At 19.9% G+C, this 26,033-nt stretch overlaps 9 protein-coding genes across 9 annotated transcripts in view; 7 read left to right on the forward strand and 2 right to left on the reverse strand. All coding sequences in view use genetic code 6, as the record gives it.

Annotated features, from left to right (window-relative positions):
* TTHERM_01138320 (hypothetical protein) overlaps positions 1-405 on the forward strand; it is a gene marked incomplete at both ends in the record, with an annotated part of 981 nt that extends 576 nt beyond the window's left edge. Inside the window, 2 exons of the mRNA XM_001008559.3 lie at positions 1-7; positions 317-405. The exon at positions 1-7 is cut by the window's left edge and continues 576 nt beyond it. Of these exons, the coding sequence (XP_001008559.3) occupies positions 1-7; positions 317-405 (96 nt within the window). The remainder of the gene's footprint in view (positions 8-316) is intronic.
* Positions 406-3,017: 2,612 nt separating this feature from the next.
* Positions 3,018-3,719, forward strand: TTHERM_01139320 (hypothetical protein; the record flags this gene model as incomplete). Its single annotated transcript, XM_001008560.2, has 2 exons — positions 3,018-3,603; positions 3,667-3,719. The coding sequence occupies 2 exons, from the start codon at positions 3,018-3,020 to the stop codon at positions 3,717-3,719; spliced, it is 639 nt and encodes a 212-aa protein (XP_001008560.2).
* Positions 3,720-4,122: 403 nt separating this feature from the next.
* Positions 4,123-4,731, reverse strand: TTHERM_001139329 (hypothetical protein; the record flags this gene model as incomplete). The annotated part of the gene is made up of 1 exon (XM_012795743.1): positions 4,123-4,731. The coding sequence occupies one exon, from the start codon at positions 4,729-4,731 to the stop codon at positions 4,123-4,125; it is 609 nt and encodes a 202-aa protein (XP_012651197.1).
* Positions 4,732-7,996: 3,265 nt separating this feature from the next.
* Positions 7,997-9,470, forward strand: TTHERM_01139330 (hypothetical protein; the record flags this gene model as incomplete). The annotated part of the gene is made up of 3 exons (XM_001008561.2): positions 7,997-8,936; positions 8,996-9,121; positions 9,394-9,470. The coding sequence occupies 3 exons, from the start codon at positions 7,997-7,999 to the stop codon at positions 9,468-9,470; spliced, it is 1,143 nt and encodes a 380-aa protein (XP_001008561.2).
* A 4,448-nt stretch (positions 9,471-13,918) lies between these two features.
* TTHERM_001139331 (hypothetical protein) lies at positions 13,919-14,138 on the forward strand (the record flags this gene model as incomplete). The annotated part of the gene is made up of 2 exons (XM_012795744.1): positions 13,919-14,023; positions 14,082-14,138. 2 exons carry the CDS (start codon positions 13,919-13,921, stop codon positions 14,136-14,138), a joined length of 162 nt encoding a protein of 53 aa, XP_012651198.1.
* Positions 14,139-14,541: 403 nt separating this feature from the next.
* Positions 14,542-14,958, reverse strand: TTHERM_001139333 (hypothetical protein; the record flags this gene model as incomplete). Its single annotated transcript, XM_012795745.1, has 1 exon — positions 14,542-14,958. The coding sequence occupies one exon, from the start codon at positions 14,956-14,958 to the stop codon at positions 14,542-14,544; it is 417 nt and encodes a 138-aa protein (XP_012651199.1).
* Positions 14,959-16,577: 1,619 nt separating this feature from the next.
* On the forward strand, positions 16,578-19,269 carry TTHERM_01139360 (hypothetical protein; the record flags this gene model as incomplete). Its single annotated transcript, XM_001008564.2, has 11 exons — positions 16,578-16,616; positions 16,674-16,723; positions 16,888-16,977; positions 17,216-17,305; positions 17,444-17,533; positions 17,644-17,733; positions 17,857-17,946; positions 18,030-18,119; positions 18,173-18,250; positions 18,435-18,510; positions 19,213-19,269. 11 exons carry the CDS (start codon positions 16,578-16,580, stop codon positions 19,267-19,269), a joined length of 840 nt encoding a protein of 279 aa, XP_001008564.2.
* A 2,869-nt stretch (positions 19,270-22,138) lies between these two features.
* On the forward strand, positions 22,139-23,319 carry TTHERM_01139370 (hypothetical protein; the record flags this gene model as incomplete). The annotated part of the gene is made up of 3 exons (XM_001008565.2): positions 22,139-22,763; positions 22,837-22,962; positions 23,264-23,319. The coding sequence occupies 3 exons, from the start codon at positions 22,139-22,141 to the stop codon at positions 23,317-23,319; spliced, it is 807 nt and encodes a 268-aa protein (XP_001008565.2).
* Positions 23,320-25,027: 1,708 nt separating this feature from the next.
* TTHERM_01139380 (hypothetical protein) overlaps positions 25,028-26,033 on the forward strand; it is a gene marked incomplete at both ends in the record, with an annotated part of 3,104 nt that continues 2,098 nt past the window's right edge. The window contains 5 exons of the mRNA XM_001008566.3: positions 25,028-25,066; positions 25,124-25,173; positions 25,340-25,429; positions 25,685-25,774; positions 25,933-26,022. Coding sequence (XP_001008566.3) covers positions 25,028-25,066; positions 25,124-25,173; positions 25,340-25,429; positions 25,685-25,774; positions 25,933-26,022 — 359 coding nt within the window. The remainder of the gene's footprint in view (positions 25,067-25,123; positions 25,174-25,339; positions 25,430-25,684; positions 25,775-25,932; positions 26,023-26,033) is intronic.

Here is a 26,033-nt window from a genome sequence, read left to right on the forward strand (position 1 = left end):
ATATTGTGTAATAAATAAATGATGAAAAATAAAATTATCATTAGAATTTTAAATTAAAAAGTAACTTTTTTTAAATAAGAAAATTTAAAAAAGAATAAATAAGTTGAGAAATCAACTTTGACAAATTACATAATTAAAATATAAAATAAATTATTATGAATATAAATAAAATTGAATTTCTAATAAATATAAAATTAAATGCTCTATAAAGTAGATTAAAGTTAAATTTTAAATAATAATATAAATATATATATATTTATATATAGTACACTAAGGTATTGCTTTTTCCAAGGCCTATACATATTATATAATAAAGCATTACACCATTTAATAGAAGAGGTTAAATCAATAAACCAAAAAAAGAAAGTGCTTTAAAACAAAAAGATTAGTAGTATTTAAAATTGATTTATGATAATAAATAAATGATGAAATAATTAAAAAAATATTTGAATAATAGAAAATATTTACTTTTATATTTAATATTATAATATTATACAAAAATAATTTTAGATAGAATATAATTAGCTTTAAGATTTTGTTTATCTGATAAATATCATAAATTTTTAAATAGTTTATTAAATAAATAAATTTTAAAAATAGAATTTTCTTTAAAATGGTTGTTTTTTATGATTAAAATATCTTATAATAAATTATAAAAATAAAGAATTATATTAAAAATAAATTAAAAACTATGCTAAATATAAAATAAACAATTATTTTAAAAAAATTAAAATAAATTACATTATAAATTTTAAATCTATTATTAAATATCTTGTCTAAGAAATTATTTGTACTATCAAAACCACTAAATTTTAAATAAGAGTCTGTATTTTATTTGGATTTCATTTTAAATTAGGCAAAAGGTTTTTACAGTTTACAGCAAATTAATTAGTTTATCAGAAAATTTCTGCTAACTAACCAATGATCAAAATAGAAAAAGCTATTTCTAATAGAAATTAAAAAGTGATAAGAAATTAATCTGATTATATTTTCTTCTGCAAAATAAATTGGTATAAAATAATCTTTGTTTTTGCTATTTAATTAGCACAGACTTGGTAAAAATTTATAATAATTTATTAATCCCAAACAAGCAAACTAAAAGTAAAAAAATAAATAAATAATTAGGAAAAATAATTGAAATGTACTTTTTAAAATTTTATCTATTAATTTTAGCTTTCTCTGTTTTATAAACAAAATCTAAAGATGAATTAAATATGAAGGTAATTGGAGATGAAAATTGCGATAAATATATTATATAATAGCTAAATCAATACAATATTAATTATTCTTGCTAAGTAAATAATATAATAGTAGAAAACTAAGATGAAATAACTTTTGAGTTAAATTTAAAAGATTCAGATATTTTTTCTATGATAAAAATCTAGAATGTCAAAGTTGTTACTATAAATAGCCTTAACTTAGAAAATCTTTAATCTGAAGCTTTTAATCAGTTAATAAATTTTTATAAAATATAAGATTTAATAATAAAAAATATAAGTATTTCTAAGTCTATGACGTCCTTTGACAATTTAATTTATGCATAATTAATTAATTAAATTACTGTAGGCTAAATTTTTCTAAAAGATCTTTTCATTAGCTCAGCAATTGAATTCACCTCTTCAATTATTTAAATAGATTAAATAAGCTTAATTAACTCTTAAGTGTGTTAACTATATTTTTTTGGAAAAGATAAATTAATGATAAAAAGTATATAAAAGATACTAAATGCAAGTTTTATTCATTTTATTGAATGCTCTGAAAATTCTATTTATTATTCATAAAATGAAATAAATATTCAGAGCATAAATATAGATGTAAGCTATATAAATATCACTCATACTTAGATATTTAATAAATTTGCTGATATATATCTTGTACAAAATGAATTTAAAGAAGGAGAAATTAAAATAGGTTTGATATCATACTAGTCATCTTTTGTAGCTTCTTCATACATTGAAGTTATATAGTTCAGTTAAGATTTAGTTAAATCATCTAGTTTAGAGATTGATAAATTGATTTACTAAAAAAATGATAGTAATAGTTCTTTGTAATTAGATGTAAAATTGATCAAATCTTTTTCTATCAATGAAATAGTTTTAGAAGGATTTTCTGATTCTATTTAATCTAATAGCTAAGAAAGTTTTATTAAACTTTATAATACTGGAATTATTGAATTTAATTCTTTTACTGTTTTAAAAAGTGAAAATATATAAGGATCTATTATTTAATGCTTTACTTCTGAAAAATTAATAATAAATAATATTTCCTTATCAAATTCAGTAATTTATTCTAGCTTTATAGATTTAGAATTTATAAAAGAATTGATTCTCTCAAATTTTGATATAGTAAACACAAAATTCTATGGATATTTGATAAATGCATAATAAATTTTTTCTTTAGATTTATAATAATTCAACATATAATAAATATTTATCAATTCAAAATCTCTATTTTATCTAAAAAATGTAGATAATAGTAACTTTGATAATGTTTAACTTAAAAAAATAAACACAAACCAAAACCAATCTATAATTTTCTATATTGAATTAGTACGAAAATAAACCTAAAATGAGGTATTATTTATACGAATTGATGCAGATTTATAATCTAAAAGTAACTTATAATTCTTAACTTTAGATGGCTCTAACTATTAATTTTCTATGATATCGTCTAACATAATAAATGGATCTTCTATTAACTTTGGTGGTTGCTTAAATTTTATTAACACTTTTAATACTAATTAAAATTAAGTAATATCCCTTGAGGGAACTACATTTAAATAATGCAGGAGCAATTATTTAGGAGGTGCTATTTCTGGGATATCTTATATCGAGTTATATAATAGCTTTTTTATTGAGTGCAATAGCTAAATAGGTGGTGCTATATATGCTATTTAGGATTTAAATAGTAATCTAAATTAAAACTCATTTGAATAAAATAAAGCTTATCTAGCTGCAAATATAGTTAATAAATCTCCTTTAAAGTTAAAAATTTTAGAAATTTTAGAGATAAATTAAATGAACTCTAATGATAAAAATTTATTTACATAAGCTAATTAATATTTGTATCCTGGACTAACCTATATTATAAGATTGTCTATAGAAGTAGATGGAGAATAGTATAACCAATACACAAATAACAATAATTTTGGTAATCTCTATAACTTTTTAGTTTCACCTTCATAAAATTTTATTTCTTAAACTCCGACTCAACTTTATTCTATCAACTTTCCCTTTATTTTATGGTCTGCAAAAGATATATCTTTTAGTGGTAAGTAAGAAATAGAATTGGAAGCTATTTAGATTTATTTAGCCTAACTTTATACTTTAAAAGAAAGTTAATATAAAATATATAATGGTTGTAAAGAACAAGGAATGGAAAAACTATGTTTAGATAAATATTCAAGCACTCAATTCGTGTGTTAATACTGTGAATAAATGAAGGTAAGCTACTATGGAGTATGTCAATAATGTTAAGTTGAATATTTTTAATAATGTTATGGAGATTACTCTGAGCTAAAATCATCATATTGGAGATCAATATATTCAGTAGAGCCTTAAGATATTTACTATTGTTCTAATAATCCTTCAAGTTGTTTAGGAGGTAAATTAAATTTATTTATTAATAAGTTATTTATTAAATTATAATATTTCTAAATAAAGGTAGTGGAATAGGAAATGAGCTTTGCTATGAAGGTCATGTAGGAGCCTAATGTTTGAACTGTGATCTTTATGGTGCTTATTGGAATGAAAGATTTTCTAATGTGGGTTTCTTTTAATGTATAAAGTGCAATTCAATATCTTCTAATACTATAAAAATAATAGTATTGCTAACTATTTTGATGGTAAGTCTACCCTTTATTTTATATTCAACCTTTAAAAAGCTAAAAAATGAAATTCTTGCACTTTATTTATCTAAAATGGGTATTTTTTTCATTCGGAAAACATTGCAGTAATAGACATTGACTTCTACTTACATTAAGATTTTACTGTTTCATACTTAAATTTATTTCATATCAAATTAATTCACCAAATTGGATATACTTTCTACTTTATTTTAGTTCTAGTTTTTACTCTACAATCCCTTAAGCTCCTCTTTTTTCTCTTTAAACTGTTTAATTTCTCAGTATAAACCTGAATCAACTAACATAGGATACACTGAACTTCTTTTTACGTTTATGATCCCAATATTTATTTGCTCATTAACAATTCTTGTGTCAATTTGTATATTTATTTTAAAAAGGAAGCTATTCAGAAGAAGTTTATATGCTTCTATCCTCACTTTCATATACATGTTTATAATAGTATTTTACTCAATTTTATTAGAAAAAACGCTTAGTAGTTTCTTTTGTCTAAAACTTGACAAGGATAAATATTATTCTCTTATTGACCTAAGCTTGGAATGTGGAAACTCTTCAGAACTCGATAAAATATAATATTTAAGTTTAGTGATATTAATCTTATTTTTGATAGTTTTACCATTTGTAGTATTTGCAAAGCTAATTTAATCACGGAAGAGACTAAATTAAGTTAAAGTTATGTTTACATTTGGGTTTTTGTATATTGAGTATAAAACAAAGTTTTTCTATTGGGAGATGATAAGAAATTTAGTGAAAAGCTTGATTATTTTATTTTATGTTTATTTGAAGTAATATCCTTAGATTAGTCTCATTACGATTTCTATAATGTTATTTTGTTATATTATGGCTTTAAAAAGCTTTAATCCTTTCATCTCATCATTTTTAAATAATTTAGAAATAATATCAACAATAATTTCAAACATGATACTTCTCTCTTCTACAATGTATTTGCAATAGAATTAGAATGAAGATAAGAATTTTCAAGATTTTAGAGTTGCGTTTTACTTAATAATTTAGATATGTAACATGCTGTTTTTCTTTTATTGTATATGGCTAGTAACAATTTCTTTTCTAGAAAAATACATTTAAAAATTAAAAAAATGTATAAAATGGAAATGTATTTAGAGATTAAAATCTACAGATAATATGAAAATAAATAAAAATGTAAAAAAAATGATACTATGTATGAAAAAAATGCAAATAAATTAAAGATTAGACTATTGTTTACAACCCTTGTAATCCTATGAAATATAAAATGATTTAGATTGATTGCTTGATATATGATAGTTTTTAAAAGTATTGCTTTGATTAAAATTTTATTTTATAAAGTTGATTTATTATATTTTATGTTAGGTATATAATTCAAATAGTGTAATAAATAAATGATGAAAAATAAAATTATCATTAGAATTTTAAATTATAAAGTAATTTTTTTAAATAACAATTTTAAAAAAATAAATAAATAAGTTGAGAAATTAATTTTGACATGTTACATAATTAATATGTAAAATAAATTATTATGAATATAAATAAAATTGAATTTCTAATAAATATAAAATTAAATGATTTATAAAGTTGATTATAGTGAAATTTTAAATAATAAAAATACTGTATATTCTCTATATTAAGATCCCCCCCCCCCCCCCCTACTATAAGACCCCATATTTTTTTAAATCATTAATTTTTCTTAAAATATCGTTAAAAATTAAAGATGATGATCAAGGAAATACAGTATATATTAACTTTAAATTTGATTTAACTCTACTAATAAATTTTTTATCTTACTTCAATTCATTTTTTTAAATAATTTTTTTTAATAGAAGAGGTTAAATCAATAAACTAAAAAAAATAAAGTGCTTTAAATCAAAATGATTTAGTAGTAATGATGATATATAAATGATAAAAAATAAAAAAAATATTTGAATAATAGAATATATTTTTTTTTATTTTATATTTAATAAAATAATATAATGCAAAAAATAATTTAAGATAGAATATAACTAGCTTTAATATTTTATTTATCTGATAAATATCATAAATTTAATAAATTTATAAATAGCTTATTAAATAAATTAATTTTAATAATAGAATTTTTTTATTTAAAATGTGTGATTTAAAAATATAATAATAAATTCAAATAAAGAATTTTATTAGAAAATAAATTAAAACAAACTATGTTAAATATACAATAAACAATTATTTAAAATTAAAATAAATTACATTATCAATTTTAAATCTATTATATATCTTGTCTAAGAAATTATTAGTGCTATCAAAACCACTAAATTTTGAATAAGAGTCTGTATTTGTTTTTGATGTAATTTTAAATTGGGCAAAAGGCTTTTACAGTTTACAGTAAATTAATTAATTAGTTTATCAGAAAATTTCTACTAACTAACTAATGATCAAAAAAAAAAGTCCTTTTCTAATAAAAATCAAAAAGTGATTAGAAATTAATCTTGTTAAATTTTCTTCTGCAAAATAATTTGGTATAAAATAATCTTTGTTTTAATTAGTATAGAGTTGGTAAAAAATAATAATAATAATTAATTAATTAATTCCAAAGAAAACAAACCAAAAGTAAAAAAATAAATAAATAGGAAAAATAAAATTAAAATGTACTTTTTTAGATTTTATCTAATAATTTTAGTTTTCTTTATTTTATAAACAAAGTCATTAGATGAATTAAATTTGAAGGTAATTAAAAATAAAAATTGTGATAAATATATTATATAATAGTTAAATCACTACAATATTAATTATTCTTGCTAAGCAAATAATATAATAGTAGAAAACTAAGATGAAATAGCTTTTGAGTTAAATTTAAAAGATTCGAATATCTTTTCTTAGTTAGTAATCTAGAATGTCAAAATTGTTACTATAAATAACCTTAACTTAGAAAATCTTTAATATTAAAAATTAGATTAGTTTATTTTTTTTTACAAAATATAAGATTTAATAATAAAAAGTTTAAGTATTTCTAAGTCTATTAAGTCATTTTAAACTTTAATTGAAACAGATGACATTAAATAAATTACTATAGGCTAAATTTTTCTAAAAGATCTTTTCATCAACTCATCAATTTAATTCTATTCTTCAATTGTTTAAATAGATTAAATAAGCTTAATTAACTCTTAAGGGTGTCAACTATATTTTTTTGGAAAAGATAAATTAATGATTAAAAGTATATAAAAGATATTAAATGCAAGTTTTATTCAATTTAATGAATGCGTTGAGGATTCTATTTACAATTCAAATAATGAAATAAATATTTAGAGCATAAATATAGATGTAAGTTATATAAATATCTCTCTTACTTAGATATTTAATAAATTTGCTAATATTTACATATTTAATAATTCATCTAATGAAGGAAAAATTAAAATAGGTTTGATATCATACTTGTCATCTTTTGTCACTTCTTCCTACATTGAAGTCATATAATTCTGTTAAAAATCAATTTAATCATCTAATGTAGAGATTGATAAATTGATTTACTAAAAAAATGATAGTAGCAGTTCTTTGTAATTAGATGTAAAATTGATCAAATCTTTTTCTATCAATGAAATAATTTTAGAAGGATTTTCTGGTTCTATTTAATCTAATAGCTAAGAAAGTTTTATTAAACTTTATAATACTGGAATAATTAATTTTGATTCTATAACTGTTTTAAAAAGTTAAAATATAAAAGGATCTATTATTTAATGCTTTACTTCTGAAAAATTTTAAATAAATAATATTTCCTTATCAAATTCAGTAATTTATTCTAGCTTTATCGATTTACAATTTATTAAAGATTTGATTCTCTAAAATTTTGATATAGTAAACACAAAATTTTATGGATATTTGATAAATGCATAATAAATTTAAGATTTAGATTTAAAATATTTAAATATATAATAAATACTTATCAATTCAAAATCTCTATTTAATCTAAAAAATGTAAAAGATAGCTTCATTTAAAAGATTTAACTTAAAAAAATAAACACAAACCAAAAACAATCTATAATTTTTTATATTGCTTTTTAACTAGAATAAAATTAAAACTATATCTAATTTTAAGCAGTTGATGCAGATTTATAATCTAAAAATAACTTATAATTCTTAACTTTGGATGGCTCTAACTATTAATTTTATATGCAATCATCTAACATAATAAATGGATCTTCTATTAATTTTGGTGGTTGCTTAAATTTTATTAACACTTTTAGTGCTAATTAAAATTAAGATATAAAAATTTACCATACTACCTTTAAATAATGCAGGAGCAATTATTTAGGAGGTGCTATTTCTGGGATATCTCATATTGGATTAGGAAATAACTTTATTGAATGCAGTAGCTAAATAGGTGGTGCTATATATGCTATTTAGGAGTTAAAGAGCGATCTAGATTAAAACTCATTTGAATAAAATAAAGCTTATTTAGCTGCAAACATAGTAAATAAATATCCTTTAAAGTTAAAAATCTTAGAGATTTTAGAGATAAATTAAATGAACTCTAATGATAAAAATTTATTTACATAAACTAATTAATATTTGTATCCTGGACTCACCTATATTATAAGATTGTCTATAGAAGTAGATGGAGAATAATATAACGAATACACAAATAACAATAATTTTGGTAATCTCTATAACTTTTTAGTTTCACCTTCATAAAACTTTATTTCTTAAACCCCTAATCAACTTTATTCTATCAACTTTCCCTTTATTTTATGGTCTGCAAAAGATATATCCTTTAGTGATAAATAAGTAATAGAATTAGAAGCTATTTAAATTTATTTAGCATAGCTTTATACTTTAAAAGAAAATTAATATAAAATATATAATGGGTGTAAAGAACAAGGAATGGAAAAAGTATATTTAGATAAATATTCAAGCACTCAATTCGTGTGTTAATACTGTGAATAAATGAAGGTAAGCTACTATGGAGTATGTCAATAATGTTAAGTTGAATATTTTTAATAATGTTATGGAAATTACTCAAAGCTAAAATCATCATATTGGAGATCAATGTATTCAGTGGAGTCTAAAGATATTTACTATTGTTCTAATAATCCTTCAAGTTGTTAAGGAGGTAAATTAAATTTATTTATTAATAAGTTATTTATTAAATTATAATATTTTTAAATAAAGGTAGTGGAATAGGAAATGAGCTTTGTTATGAAGGTCATGTAGGAGCCTAGTGTTTGAACTGTGATCTTTATGGTGCTTATTGGAATGAAAGATTTTCTAATGTGGGTTTCTTTTAATGTGTAAAGTGTAGTTCAATATCTTCTAATACTATAAAAATTGTAGTCTTTCTAACTATTCTGATATTTAGTCTACCCTTTATTTTATATTCAACCTTTAAAAAGCTAAAAAATGAAATTCTTGCACTTTATTTATCTAAAATGGGTATTTTTTTCATTCGGAAAACATTGCAGTCATAGACATTGACTTCTACTTACATTAAGATTTTACTGTTTCATATTTAAATTTATTTCATATCAAATTAATTCACAAAAGTGAATATACTTTCTAGTTTATTTTAGTTCTAGTTCTTATTCTATAATCCCTTAAGCTCCTCCTTCCTCTCTTTAAACTGCTTAATTTCTCAGTATAAACCTGAATCAACTAACATAGGATACACTGAACTTCTTTTTATGTTCATGATCCCAATATTTATTTGCTCATTAACAATACTTGTGTCAATTTGTATCTTTATTTTAAAAAGAAAGCTATTCAGAAGAAGTTTGTAAGCTTATATCCTCACTTTCATATACATGTTTATAATAGCATTTTACTCAATTCTATTAGAAAAAACGCTTAGCAGTTTCTTTTGTCTAAAACTTGACAAGGACAAATATTATTCTCTTGTTGACCTAGATTTGGAATGTGGAAACTCTTCAGAACTCTATAAAATATAATGTTTAAGCTTAGTGATATTAATCTTATTTTTGGTAGTTTTCCCATTTGTAGTTTTTGCAAAACTAATTCAATCACGAAAGAGACTAAATTAAGTTAAAGTCATGTTTACATTTGGGTTTTTATATATTGAATATAAAACTAAATTTTTCTATTGGGAGATGGTAAGAATTTTAATGAAAAGCTTGATTATTTTATTTTATACGTATTTGAAGTAATATCCTTAGATTAGTCTCATTACGATTTCTATAATGTTATTTTGTTATATTATAGCTTTAATAAGCTTTAATCCTTTCATCTCATCATTTTTAAATAATTTAGAAATAATATCAACAATAATTTCAAACATGATACTTCTCTCGTCTACAATGTATTTGCAATAGAATTAGAATGAAGATAATAATTTTCAAGATTTTAGAATAGCGTTATACTTAATAATTTAGATATGTAACATGCTGTTTTTCTTTTATTGTATATGGCTAATAATAATGTCTTTTCTAGAAAAATAAATTTAAAAATTAAAAAAATGTATAAAATGGAGATGTATTTAAAGATTAAAATCTACTGATAATATGAAAATAAATAAAAATGTAAAAAAAATGATATCATGTATGAAAAAAATGCAAATAAATTAAAGATTAGATTATTCTTTACAACCCTTGTTATCCTATGAAATATAAAATGATTTTGGTTGATTTATGATAGCTTTTAAAAGTATTGCTTTGATTAAAATTTTATTTTATAAAGTTGATTTATTATATTTTATGTTAGGTATATAATTCATATAGTGTTAAATAAATGGTTAAAAATAAAATTATCATTAGAATTTTACATTAACAAGTAACTTTTTTTAAATAAGAAAATTAAATAAATAAGTTGAGTAATTAAATTTGACAAGTTATATAATTAAAATGTTAAATAAGTTATTACGAATATAAATATAATAGAATTTCTAATAAATGTAAAATTTTATGCTTTATAAAGTAGATTATAGTGAAATTTTAAATAATAAAAAAATATATATAGTGCCCTAAGTTACTGCCTTTTATCAAGGTCAGCTTATAGCAAGATGCCATTCAAAAATTCCGTCGTTTGGAATTGACTTATTATGAAATAGATTTTTTAATTATTTATTCAAAAATCTGATTTTGATATCTTTTATTTTATATTTAATTTAATTATATAATGGAAAAAATAATTTAAGATATAATATGACTAGCTTTTAGATTTTGCTTATCTTGATAAATATCATAAATTTATAAATAGTTTATTGAATAAATTAATTTTAAAAATGAAATTTTTTTTAAAATGTTTTTTTGTGATTTATATTTATTGTAATCAATTATAAAAAAAAGAATTTTATTATAAAATAAATTAAAAACTACGCTAAAAATAAAATAAAAAATTATTTAAAATTTCAATTTCAATTTTAAATCTATTATAAAATATCTTGTTTAAGAAATTATTAGTGCTTTCAAAACAGCTACATTTTAAATAGGAATCTGTATTTTTTTTGGTTTAGATTTTAAATAAGGCAAAAAGCCTTTACATTTTACAGTAAATTAATTAATTAGTTTATCAGAAAATTTCTGCTCTCTATTGATAAAAATAGTTAAATGGATTTCTAATAAAAATTAAAAAGTGATAAGAAATTAATCTTATTATATTTTCTTCTGCAAAATTAATGTATAAAATAATCTTTGCTTTTATTGTTTAATTATCACAGAGTTGGTAAAAATTTATAATCATTAATTAATTCTAAAAAAAATTAACTAAAAGGAAAAAAATAAAAAGATTAAATGTACTTTTTTAGATTTTATCTAATAATTTTAGTTTTCTTTGTTTTATAAACAAAATCATAAGATGATTTAAATATGAAGGTAATTGGAGATTAAAATTGTGATTAATATATAATACAATAGCTAAATGAATAAAATATTATATATTCTTGCTAAGATGATAATATAATAGTAGAAAATTAAGATGAAATAGCTTTTGACTTAAATTTAAAAGATTCGAAGATTATTTCTTAGATAGTAATCTAGAATGTCAAAGTTGTTACTATAAATAGCCTTAATTTAGAAAATCTTTAATTTTAAAAAATCAAATTTATATCTTTTGAAAAAATATTAGATTTAATAATAAAAAATATAAGTATTTCTAAATCAAAAGAGTACTTTTAAATTTTAATTTATGCAGATGATATTAATTCAATTACTATAGGCTAAATTTTTCTAAAAGATCTTTTCATCAGCTAAGCAATTTAACTCACCTCTTAAATTATTTAAATAGATTAAATAAGCTTAATTAACTCTTAAGGGTGTCAACTATATTTTTTTGGAATAGATAAGTTAATGATAAAAAGTATATCAAAGATATTAAATTCAAGTTTTGTTCAATTTAATGAATGCTTTGATGATCCTATTTACAATTCAAATAATGAGATAAATATTTAGAGCATAAATATAGATATAAGTTAGATTAATATCTCTAATACTTAGATATTTAATAAGTTTGCTGATATTTAAATTTTTTAAAATAAATATAAATAAGGAAATATAAAAATAGGTTTGATATCATACTATTCATCTTTTGTTACTTCTTCATACATTGAAGTTATATAGTTCAGTTAAAATTCAATTTAATCATCTAATGTAGAGATTGGTAAATTAATTTACAAAAAAAATGATAGTAGTAGCTCTTTGTAATTAGATGTAAAATTGATCAAATCTTTTTTTATCAATGAAATAATTCTAGAAGGATTTTGTGGTTCTATTTAATCTAATAGCTAAGAAAGTTTAATTAAAATTTTTAATACTGGAGATATTTAATTTAATTCTTTAACTGTTTTAAATAGTGAAAATATAAAAGGATCTATTATTTTATGCTTTAATTCTTAATATTTTAAAATAAGTCATATTTCTTTATCAAATTTAGTAATTTATTCTAGCTTTATAGATTTAGAAGTTATTAACAATTTGATTCTCCAAAATTTTGATATAGTAAACACAAAATTTTATGGATATTTGATAAATGCTTAATAAATTTAATCTTTAGATTTATAATATTTAAACATATAATAAATATTTATCAATTAAAAATCTCTATTTAATCTAAAAAATGTAGATGATAGTAGATTTTCAAATATTTAACTTAAAAAAATAAACACAGACCAAAAACAATCTATAATTTTTTATATTGCTTTTTAACTAGAATAAAATTAAAACCATATCTAATTTTAAGCAGTTGATGCAGATTTATAATCTAAAAGTAACTTATAATTCTTAACTTTAGATGGCTCTAACTATTATTTTTATATGCAATCATCTAATATAATAAATGGATCTTCTATTAACTTTGGTGGTTGCTTAAATTTTATTAACACTTTTAGTACTAATTAAAATTAAAATATAAAAATTTACGATACTACGTTTAAATAATGCAGGAGCAATTATTTAGGAGGTGCTATTTCTGGGTTAACTTAAATTGGATAATAAAATAATTTTATTGAATGCAGTAGCTAAATAGGTGGTGCTATTTATGCTATTTAGGAGTTAAATGATGATCTAGATAAAAACTCGTTTTAATAAAATAAAGCTTATTTAGCTGCAAACATAGTAAATAAATATCCTTTAAAGTTAAAAATTTTAGATATTTTAGAGATAAATTAAATGAATTATAATGATAAAAATTTATTTACATAAACTAATTAATATTTGTATCCTGGACTAACCTATATTGTAAGATTGTCTATAGAAGTAGATGGAGAATCGTATAACCAATACACAAATGACAATAATTTTGGTAATCTCTATAACTTTTTAGTCTCACCTTCATAAAATTTTATTTCTTAAACCCCTAATCAACTTTATTCTATCAACTTTCCCTTTATTTTATGGTCTGCAAAAGATATATCCTTTAGTGATAAATAAGTTATAGAATTAGAAGCTATTTAAATTTATTTAGCATAGCTTTATACTTTAAAAGAAAGTTAGTATAAAATATATAACGGTTGTAAAGAACAAGGAATGGAAAAAATATATTTAGATAAATACTCAAGCATGCAATTTATGTGTTAATACTGTGAATAAATGAAGGTAAGCTACTATGGAGTATGTCAATAATGTTAAGTTGAATATTTTTCATAATGTTATGGAAATTACTCAGAGCTAAAATCATCATATTGGAGATCAATATATTCAGTAGAGCCTTAAGATATTTACTTTTGTTCTAATAATCCTTCAAGTTGCTAAGGAGGTAAATTAAATTTAATTACTAATAACTTATTTATTAAATTAAATATTTCTAAATAAAGGTAGTGGAATAGGAAATGAGCTTTGCTATGAAGGTCATGTAGGAGCCTAATGTTTGAACTGTGATCTTTATGGTGCTTATTGGAATGAAAGATTTTCTAATGTGGGTTTCTTTTAATGTGTAAAGTGCAATTCAATTTCTTCTAATACTATAAAAATAATAGTATTGCTAACTATTTTGATGGTAAGTCTACCCTTTATTTTATATTCAACCTTTAAAAAGCTAAAAAATGAAATTCTTGCACTTTATTTATCTAAAATGGGTATTTTTTTCATTCGGAAAACATTGCAGTAATAGACATTGACTTCTACTTACATTAAGATTTTACTGTTTCATACTTAAATTTATTTCATATCAAATTAATTCACCAAAGTGGATATACTTTCTTCTTTATTTTAGTTCTAGTTTTTACTCTACAATCCCTTAAGCTCCTCCTTTCTCTCTTTAAACTGCTTAATTTCTCAGTATAAACCTGAATCAACTAACATAGGATACACTGAACTTCTTTTAACGTTTATGATCCCAATATTTATTTGCTCATTAACAATTCTTGTGTCAATTTGTATATTTATTTTAAAAAGGAAGCTATTCAGAAGAAGTTTATATGCTTCTATCCTCACTTTAATATACATGTTTATGATAGTATTTTACTCAATTCTATTAGGAAAAACGCTTAGTAGTTTCTTTTGTCTAAAACTTGACAAGGATAAATATTATTCTCTTATTGACCTAAGCTTGGAATGTGGAAACTCTTCAGAACTCAAAAAAATATAATATTTAAGCTTAGTGATATTAACATTATTTTTGATAGTTTTCCCATTTTTAATATTTGCAAAGCTAATTTAATCACGAAAGAGACTAAATAAAGTCAAAGTCATGTTTACATTTGGGTTTTTATACATTGAATATAAAACAAAATTTTTCTATTGGGAGATGGTAAGAATTTTAGTGAAATGTTTGATAATTTTATTTTATGTGTGTTTGAAGTAATATCCTTAGATTAGTCTCATTATGATTTCTATAATGTTATTTACTTATATTATAGCTTTAATAAGATTTAATCCTTTCATCTCATCATTTTTAAATAATTTAGAAATAATATCAATAATAATTTCAAACATGATACTTCTCTCGTCAACAATGTATTTGCAGTAGAATTAGAATGAAGATAATAATTTTCAAGATTTTAGAATAGCGTTTTACTTAATAATTTAGATATGTAACATGCTGTTTTTCTTTTATTGTATTTGGCTAATAATAATGTCTTTTCTAGAAAAATAAATTTAAAAATTAAAAAAATGTATAAAATGGAGATGTATTCAAAGATTAAAATCTACAGATAATATGAAAATAAATAAAAATGTTAAAAAAATGATAGTATGTATGAAAAAAATGCAAATAAATTAAAAATTAGACTATTCTTTACAACCCTTGGTATCCTATGAAATATAAAATGATTTAAATTGATTGATAGCTTATAAAAAGTATAGCTTTTATTAAAGTTTTATTTAAAATAAGTGAATTATTCTATTTTATGTTATGTATATAATTCATATATTGTAACAAATAAATTATTAAAATTATAATTGATTATTAGAATTTGAAATTAAAAGAAGCTTTAATTAAATAATAAAATTAAAAAGATAAACAAGTTGAGAAATTAATTTTCACAAGTTGCTATTAAAATATAAAATAAGTTAGTTAAAAAAAATAAAATTTACATTGAAATAAAGAATTAAATGTTTTCATGTTTTCATAAGACAATTTTAATGAAATTTTAAATAATAAAAAATACTGTATCCTCTCATTAATTAAGACCCCCCCCCCCACCTCCTCCTCTAGGTAACTTTTTAATTTTTTTTAATTAGTTTAAGCTGATAAATTTTAAAAAAATAACATTAAGTTGATAAAATTTAAATTATATTTGATTATTTAAAATAGTTAATTTTTAATTTTGGAAATATCTATATAAAAATTATTTTATTATTTTAAATGATTTTTTTATAAACCTATTTATATATTTTTTTACCTTTTAATTTTAAACCAGTAATTTTCAAAACTCATCGTTTTGTATTCTTTATAAAGCCTAAGATTTTTGATTAATATGAGCAAGAGCTGAATTTGAACAAGCAGATAAAACAAAAAGCAGGATTATAGTAAGCATACAAGCAGCATCAGTAGTAGCTATCAGTATTTAAATACCAAATAATATGTAAAAATAATTATTAAAAAACAAAATTTACTTTATATTAATTATAAAAAAACAAAAAAATGGCTAATTAATTTATTATAAATTGAAATAATTTTGTATAGGAAATTTAATTTGGGAATTGTAATATAATATACTAATTTTATATCTAAATTATTTAAATAATTCAAATGTCAATTTTAATTAATTAAAAATTAATAAAGAAAAAATTAAAAAAAATAATATCAAAATTAAAAAGTATTTTTAATTAATTTGTTAACTATCTTAAAAACTTTAAATATAAAAAAAATGCAAGGATAATTTAAAAGGTTTTACAACTTGGAAGAAGTATTTATAATGTCTTATTTTATTTATTTTAACATTTTACTTTTACCTAACTAAAAGTTTGTAAAATCCAAAGAAAATGCTATAACGAGTCTCTCAATATGGTTAATGTAAACTCATATAATTACTTATTTTTTTAAATTAAAAGATATAGAATTTAAGTTTAAAACTCAGTAAATATTCATTACATGAATTTTTTCAGTATGAAACAAAATTTTTTCAACTAACAATAAAATTCATATTCAGTAAAAATAATTTGTTTTTGTAAAAATAGTAATAAAAAATTAGATTATGAGGGAGTTAAAACAATTAGTTCTAATTTAAAAGAATACAAGGATATAACCAAGTTAGATTTATCTATAAGGTAAACATAATTTTAATTATCTACAATTTTTATTTAATTAAATTAAAAAAACAATATAAATAAATACTTAAGTTTATTTATAAGAAATATTATGTATGAAAATATGAGATGAGATTACTCTTACCTTTTATAAGTTTTAAATGATATATTAATTTTGAATTAAATATCTATTTCATGATAAATAAATATCTTAAATTCATTTTTTTGAAATTAATTTTTTGTAATTTATTTTGTTAAGTGGAAATAAAATAGATGATAAAGGTGCATATGCATTTGGTTAAGCTTTAAGTTACTTTGGAAATCTCACATATTTAAGTTTATACTTAAAGTAATATTTAATAAAATTTTTTATTATCTTTGAATTAGAATTTATTATTAACTTATTTTGATTTCAGTAATTATACCTATATTTCATTAAATAATTCAAACTAATTAAGCTTATGAATTATAATTTATAATATTATAGTGATAATAATATTGGTGATAGAGGCATAACCAAGATATCAATAGGTTTAAGCAATTCTTCTATGATTACCAATTTAATCTTGAGTTTAGGGTAAGTTTAATTATTTGTTTTAAAAAAATATTTTAGTTTAAAGAAATTAAAATAAAAGAAATTTAATTATTTTGTCTCTTAAATTTTAAAAAAAATATTTTAAACAAAAGTGATAATTAAATCAATGATGACGGAGCCTATGCAGTTGGTGTAGCTTTAAGAAAATTCAAACATTTGGAAGATTTATAATTATGGTTAAAGTAAGTATTTTACAAGTTATTTTGGTAGTTGATAAAATATTATTTCATCTCGCTATGAATATATTTTATAAATAGTAATTTATTTTCTAAAAAAATTTATGTCTTTAAATTTGTAAATAAAAGTGGAAATTAATTCGGCGATAGAGGAATTTCAGGTATTGTGACAGGTTTGAATAATTGTACTTAGTTGAAAATATTAAAAGCTGGCTTTGGGTATATAAATTAATATTTATTTACTTTGCATCTTTCATAAAAATTTTGATTTTAAATTAATCAGAATCTTTTAAATATAAAAGAGATAATAAAATAACAGATGAAGGATATTTAAAATTGGATTAGTGTCTCGCAGGATTAGTAAACTTGCAATATTTACTCTATGGTTTTTTGTAAAAATTATATTTTTTACTTGTTATGAATATTTAATTTTTTAAATTATTAGCTCTGGCAGTGAAAAAATGTTAAAATCGAGAGATATTCTCAACTGCAAAAATGTTAGGATACTCACTCTACAGTTTGAGTAAGTGTCATTTTTTCAATTATTATTGAAAATTTATTAAATTTCTTCCTTTATTAATTTCTTTAAAACTAATTATTTTTGCTTTCTAAAATATCTCCTTTTGAATTAAATAATTAATATCTTTAATTATTTTTTTTTGTAAAATTTTTATAAATAAATAATTAAAATAAATTTTAAATAAAAGACCTAAATTACTAAAAAGTGAAAAAATTCAGCATAAAATTAAGGCTCTTAAAATTTTAAGACTAGTTGTATTAGAAGTATGTATATTTTTATTGATTAAATATTTTATCTATATTTTAGAGCTAATGAAAAGCTATTTATCAAAATTTAATACAATTTTGTTTATAAAGGGAGAAAAAAATTTTAAACTAGAATAGAAAAATTAAAATATACTTTATTATCAAGTACATTCATTTTATAATTGATAATTTTCGATTTCAGCATTATTTTTACAAAATTATTTCTTGTTAATCTAGAGTAAGATCAAACATAAAAATAATGATCAAAATTTCTTTTGATAGAACATAAAAAAAACTATAGAATTAAATATAAAAAATAATAGGGTTACTTGTTTTGAAAATATCTACCTTTTAATAAAGATTATCAAACAAACAAATTTTTTTAATATTATTTATAGTTCAGTGCTAAAATATAGTAGAAATATTATGATAGATAAATAAAATTATAAGAGCTCTTAAAATTAATATTATTAAAAGTATTACAATTCTGAATAAATGTAATTATTTTATAATAAAAAAATATAAAAGATCATAAAAAATAATTAATATTAGAAAAAAATTAAAATTATAATAAGTTTTAAAATTTTGTAGATAAACTCTTATAATAAATATTCATAAATAATACCCCCTCCCTTTAATTTAATTTTAATATTATTTTAACTTTTATTGTTTATAAATATCAATTTTATTAATTTATAAATAACCTTTTAATATTATTAGGTACATTAATATGAAGATTATGAGGATGATGGCATCGATTATCCATATTTTGAATGATAATTTATATCAATTTCATTAAATAAGCTTTACTGATTATTATTTTATTGAAATATTTGTGTTATCTATCTATCAATATAACTTTTTCTATTTTTTCAATCATTTTAAAATTTAATTTTTTCACTCTTTAAAAAAAATAATATTTAACAAGATTTTATTGAAAATGAGTAATACTTGAAATAATATTTTTATTTTATTAAATAGAGAATTCATTAATATCTATTTATGATTAATTTTAAAAAATGAATTAAATTGATAAATAAAAAAGCTTAAATTACAAGAAAAAATTATTTCCTTACTTTATTAAAAATAACTAAATAATATTTTTGTAGTTTACTTTAAAAAAAATAAACTAAATTATTAAATTTAAAAGCAAGAAGTGGATAAAAAAGTTTTTATTTGCTTTATTAAAAATAACTAAATGTTATTTTTGTAAAAGCCTTTAAATTAATTATTAAGATTAATTTGTTAATTTTTATTGAATTACTTTTATATTCTTGCTATGATTAAAATTAAGGAATTCTAAAAGAAAATTATCTTTTCAAATTATAATTAGCTTTTTCCTATTTTTGATTGATAAAAATCAAATGAGATAAATTTAGTTTATTTGCGTATAAATTTAGTTTATTTTAGATTTTTAATATGCAAAATAAAAAATGGATTTTTTTAAAAAAATGATATTTAGAATTACATTCTTTCAAGTTAATCAAATTTAACCTTAAATTTTTAAAGAAATAAGCTAATATGTGTTTACTTTACATAGATTCCTAAAAGAAAAAGAGGTGATTTTTTTCTTATTTGAGGAAAATTGATGATAAGAAATTTTTTATTTGAAAAGAATTTCATATGAAGAATTAAAATTATTGATTGATTAAAAATCTGAAAAAATTATACTTTTTTTTATCAATAAAAAGTAATTTTTTTAATTTGGTTTTTCACAAATAAAAAGGATAGATCAATTTATTTTAATTAATAAAAGATAATAAAAAAATAAATTGATTAAAAAAAAATCCAAAAAAGAAATTGATAAAAATTTAATTAAATGAAAAATTAGAAGATTTATCTAGTTATTTTAGTTTTGATAATTAAATTGGAAATATCCTTGAGCCAAAGTGAAATTAAAAACAATATTCAAGATTAAAGTTGTGATGTTAATATAATTTAATAACTTGAGCTATAAAAAATATCTTATTCATGTTCAGACAATTAAATATTAATATAAAATTAAAATCAGTTAAATTTTGATTTATAATTAGTCGATATAACAATTACTTCCTCAGTATTGATCTCAGATATAGTTGTTATTAATATGGGAAATTTAGTTTTATCAAATATTAAAGCTTCATCATCTTAATATTTTATATAATTTAAAAGCATAAATAGTTTAAGCATATAAAATTTGAGTATTACTAATAGTAAAGATTTCTCTAATATTATTTAGACTGATTTCATCATCTAATTAATGATTGGTAAAATATTGTTAAAGGATCTCTATGGTACTTAATCTATGGATATTTTTGCAGTTGATATTAATATTGATCAAGTTAATTTTGATAATACTTTAGTGAGTTATTTTTAAATAACAAGTAAAAATCAGATGAAAATAAATAATTTAAAAATCTAACGCAATGAATAATTCTAATAATCTAATATATTTAATATGAAGTAAATTTATTTTACAGAATCAGAAATAATTATCTAGAATATTGATATAGAAATAAATAACTTTTCTATTTTAAATTCCCAACCAATAACAGAGATTATTAATTTTTATATTGAGACCGAAAAATAAATTCAAAATATCTAAATAGGTTAGATATCATACGCTACATCATTGGTAAGTACTCCTCACTTTTAAGTATTATAATTCTTTCAACAGAAAACTTTAGAAGGATAAATATACATTAATAAATTTATTTACAAATAAAATAATATCAATAGCTTTTTGTAAGTAAATATAATGCATATTTAAATATTTTAGATAGATGCATTGGATGTAGAAGGATATTCTTAATATATTTAACCATAAAGTGAATAGAGTTTATTTAAATTTTTTAATACTAAGACTATTGAGATTAACTCTGTTACTATGTCTTAAAGCGATTTATTGTGTGGATCACTTGTTTAAGGTTCTAATGGTGTAAGCTTTAAAATAAAAGAAATTTAAGTCTCTTCTTTATAAATTTATTCAAATTTGATAGATTTACAAAGTTTTGACACTATTTGGATCTTAAATTTCAAAGTATCGAATACAATTTTTGATCAATTTTTAATAAAAGCAAATCAAGTTTTATATTTTCGACTTGAGAAAACTAACATTTAATAAATATAGATTAATTAGGTCTCTTTGTTTAATTTAAAAAATTTAGATTAAAGTTTGTTTTAATCAATCATAATTAGCTAAGTCAATACAAATTTAGTTCAAGTTACAATATTTTTAATAGAATAAGAATATATATAGAGCTTAAATGAGGTATACTTTGAAGAAATAGTTGCTGATTTATAATCATAAAATAATATTTAATTTTTAAATTTAAATGGTTTTTCTAGTTTTATCCTAGAGCGTTCGCAAATAATTAAAGGATCTTCAATTAGCTTTGGTGGCTGCTTAAATTTTATTAACACCTTTCAGACAAATTAATTATCTAAATTCTCTATTTCACAAAATACATTTATATAATGCAAAAGCAAATACTTAGGTGGAGCAATATCAGGAATTTCAAATATTGATTCTGAAAATAAATTTATTAATTGTAATAGCTAAATAGGTGGTGCTATATATTTTATTTAATAAAGCAACATAATAGATTCAAATTAATTTTCTGGAAATACAGGTTTCTTAGCAGCTAAAAATTATAACAAATAAGCTATGAAATTAATAATTGAAGAAATTTTAGAAATAAATAATAACAATCAAAATAATTCAAATGTATTTATAAAAACTGACCAATATTTATACCCTGGTTTGACTTATATTATAAGATTTTCAATTGAACTAGATGGAAAGTTGTATGATCAATATACTGATAAAAACAATTTTGGTAATCTTTACAATTTTTTAGTCTCACCTTCTAATAATTTCATATCTACTATTCCTGCCCAGCTCTTTTCTATAAATTATCCCTTCCTAGTATGGACTGCTTAAGATGTACAGTTTGATGGTAAGTAAGCAATAGATTTAGAAGATATTCGAATTTACTTAGCATAATTATAAATTTTAAGAACAAGTTAGTATAAAATATACAATGGATGTAAAGAGCAAGGAATGGAAAAAATTTATTTAAATAACCAGTAAAATATATTCTTCATATGTAAGTACTGCGAGCAAACAAAGGTTAGCTACAATGGAGTATGTCAAAATTGTTAAGCAGATTAATTCTCATAGTGTTATGGAAATTACTCAGAACTAAAAAAATCTTATTGGAGATCTATATATTCTGTAGATTAATAAGATATTTATTATTGTGCTAATAATCCTGAAAGTTGTTAAGGAGGTAAGTAAATTTTATTATTTCCAACTATATTTTTTAATTGAATATTATAATAATTTATTTCTAAATAAATAAGGTAGTGGAATTGGAAATGAGCTTTGTTATGAAGGTCATGTAGGAGCTTAGTGTTTAAATTGTGATATTTATGGTGCCTATTGGAATGAAAAGTATTCTATAGTGGGCTTCTTTTAATGTGTAAAGTGTAATTCAATATCTTCTAATACAGTTAAAATTACAGTATTAATTGTTGTGCTGGTGTTAAGCCTCATATTTATTTTGGTTTCAACATTTAAAAAGCTAAAAAACGAAATTTATGCACTTTATTTATCTAAGATGGAAATTTTCTTCATAGGAAAAACACTTTAAAAATAAACACTGACTTCTACTTACATTAAAATCTTACTATTTCATATTTAAGTCTATTTCATATCAAGTCAATTCACATAAGTTGATATAATTTCCACTTTTTTTGAGTTTTAATTCTTATTTTACAATCCTTTAAGTTCCCCTTTCTTCTCTTTAGACTGCTTAATTTCTCAGTATAAACCTGAATCTGTGAGTATGGGATATACAGATCTTCTTATTACATTTATTATACCATTATTGATTAGCTCAATTACCATTTTTATATCAATAAGTGTATTTATTTTCAAAAGAAAGCTATTCAGAAGGAGTCTTTATGCAACTCTCCTTACTTCTGTATACATATTTATAATAGTTTTTTACTCAATTCTATTAGAAAAAACTCTATCTAGTTTCTTTTGTCTAAACCTTGACAAGGATAAATATTATTCTCTTATCGATCTAAGTTTGGAATGTGGAAATTCTTCAGACCTCTAAAAAATATAAAATCTAAGCTTAGTGATATTAATCTTATTTATGATAACTTTCCCTGCAATTGTTTTTTTTAAATTGTTTTAATCTCGCTATAGATTGAAAAAAGTGAAAGTTATGTTTACATTTGGGTTTTTATTTAATGAATATAAAGTTAAATTTTTCTATTGGGAGATGATTAGAATTTTAGTGAAAAGTTTGATAGTTTTATTTTCAGTATGCTTAAAGTAGTATCCTTAAGTAAGTCTCATAATGATTTCATTGATATTATTCGGATATGTTTTGGCATTAAATAGCTTCAATCCTTTCGTCTCATGGTTCCTCAATAACTTAGAAAAAATATCAATAATTATTTCAAATATTATATTACTCTCTTCTATAATGTTCTTGCAATAAAATTAGAGCTAAATCGATAACTATTAAAATTTTAAAATAGTATTTTACTTATTAATTTAGGTAATAAACATGATATTTTTCTTTTATTGTATATGGTTGATACTGACATCATTTTTAGAGAAATAAATATAAAAATTATAAAAATGCATCAAATGGAAATGCATTTAGAGATTCAAATCTACAAATAATATAAGAATAAATAAAAATATTAAAAAAATGATTTCATGTGCTAAAAAAATGCAGTTCTTATACAACTTAGATAATTCAAGAAATTCTTTACTATCCTTTGAAATTTCAAATGAATGAGTTAGTGATAATTATCTTTATCTAATTTAAAACAATATTTAAATAAAAGTTTTTTTTATATTAATTAATTATTATTGATGAATAAATAAAAATAATTATATTTATGATAAATAAATAGTTTTAATTATAAATAATATTTTTTTATTTTTAAAAATATTTATTGTATATTGAGAGAGAACAATTATACATATAATAAAAATTAATTGGGAAATTTTACTGTTTAATTTTGTATTTTTTAATAAAATTATAAATTTTTGAAAATTGTTATTTTATTTTAAATAATATTATATTTAAACCAACTTAATTACTAAAAAATAAATAAAATATTCAATAAAAAAATGCATATCCACTAATTATTAGGTCAAAAATAGATTGCTTTCACAAGATATTTGGCAAATAACTAAATTATTATTATTAAAATAAAAAATATTCTCCCAACTATCGAATAAACATTTACTCAACTTAACTGAATAAAATTTGGTTAAAACAGTATATTATATAATAAATCCCTCACTCAATAATACCTAAATTTTTTTCATAATTCTGTGGAGGTTAATAATTAAAACTTATAGTATTATATTTATTTAAATTTTTTAAATTATTAGATTTGAAATAATAAAGTTCATTTTGAAATTTAAATTGCATGCTTGAATTTCTTTCAGAAAGTAATAAAGATTAATTAATTAATATTATTAATTGAATAGTTATAAATAAAAGTAAAAGTAAAAAAAATGATTTCGCAGAAAGAAATCTTTGACGACTTAGAAAAAGTTATTACTATTTTCTTCAATATTATATTTATAAAATATTTTTATGCTAAATTAAAGTTTATTAACTCTGATAAAAGGGACACTATAGAATTGAGTTTAAGAACAAAGTAAAAATATAAAAATTAATTTCGATTACTTATAAAATTGCTTTTAATATTAAATTTAAAAATTTTTTAAATAAACAATTCATTCTAAAAAGTTTTTTTAGATTTAATTACTTTTTTCAATTCAAAAATTATAAATGTATTTTTTAACTAATTATTTTTAAAAAAGCGGTAGAAATGTAAGTGAAAAAAGAGTAATAGAAGTAAGCGAAGCTCTAGCTCATTACAAAAACTTAATAAGCTTATAATTATTTTTCTAGTAATTTTTAATCAGATTATATTTTTTTGTATTAATAACAGATATTTAATTTCAAATAACTTACTTACTTGTTTATGCCTTTTAAATTTTATATTTTCAAATCTTAATTTTTTAAAGAATTCTGCTTAATAAAAAGTTATTTTTAATAAAATATCTGTAAAATCTTGTTTAATAATTTAAATTTTTGTTAATTTACAATATTATGTTTTTCTTTTCTCAAGATAAATTAATTATTTTTTTAATTACATAAAATAGTTATGCAAAAATAGGAGATATAGGAGTCTCCATTTTAGTAAATTCCCTAAGCAATTTTACGAAGATCAAATAGTTGGAAATAAGTCTAATGTAAATACCATTTATTATTTTTTTTGCTTTTTATGTTTAAAATTTTTCATAATTTTATTACATAAAAACTAATTTAATCATATGGAAACAATTTTAAAAAAATAATTTATTAATTAAATATCTTAATCAATATTTTAATAAATTATTTTATATTCAAGTGATAATTAAGTTGGTGACGATGGAGCTTTAGCTATTGGAACAGCTTTAGGCTAATTAAAGAATCTAGCTAAGCTAGACCTATGGATATAGTATTTTTTTT

This window comes from Tetrahymena thermophila (assembly GCF_000189635.1).
Source record: "Tetrahymena thermophila SB210 genomic scaffold scf_8254800, whole genome shotgun sequence".
NCBI lineage: Eukaryota > Ciliophora > Oligohymenophorea > Hymenostomatida > Tetrahymenidae > Tetrahymena > Tetrahymena thermophila.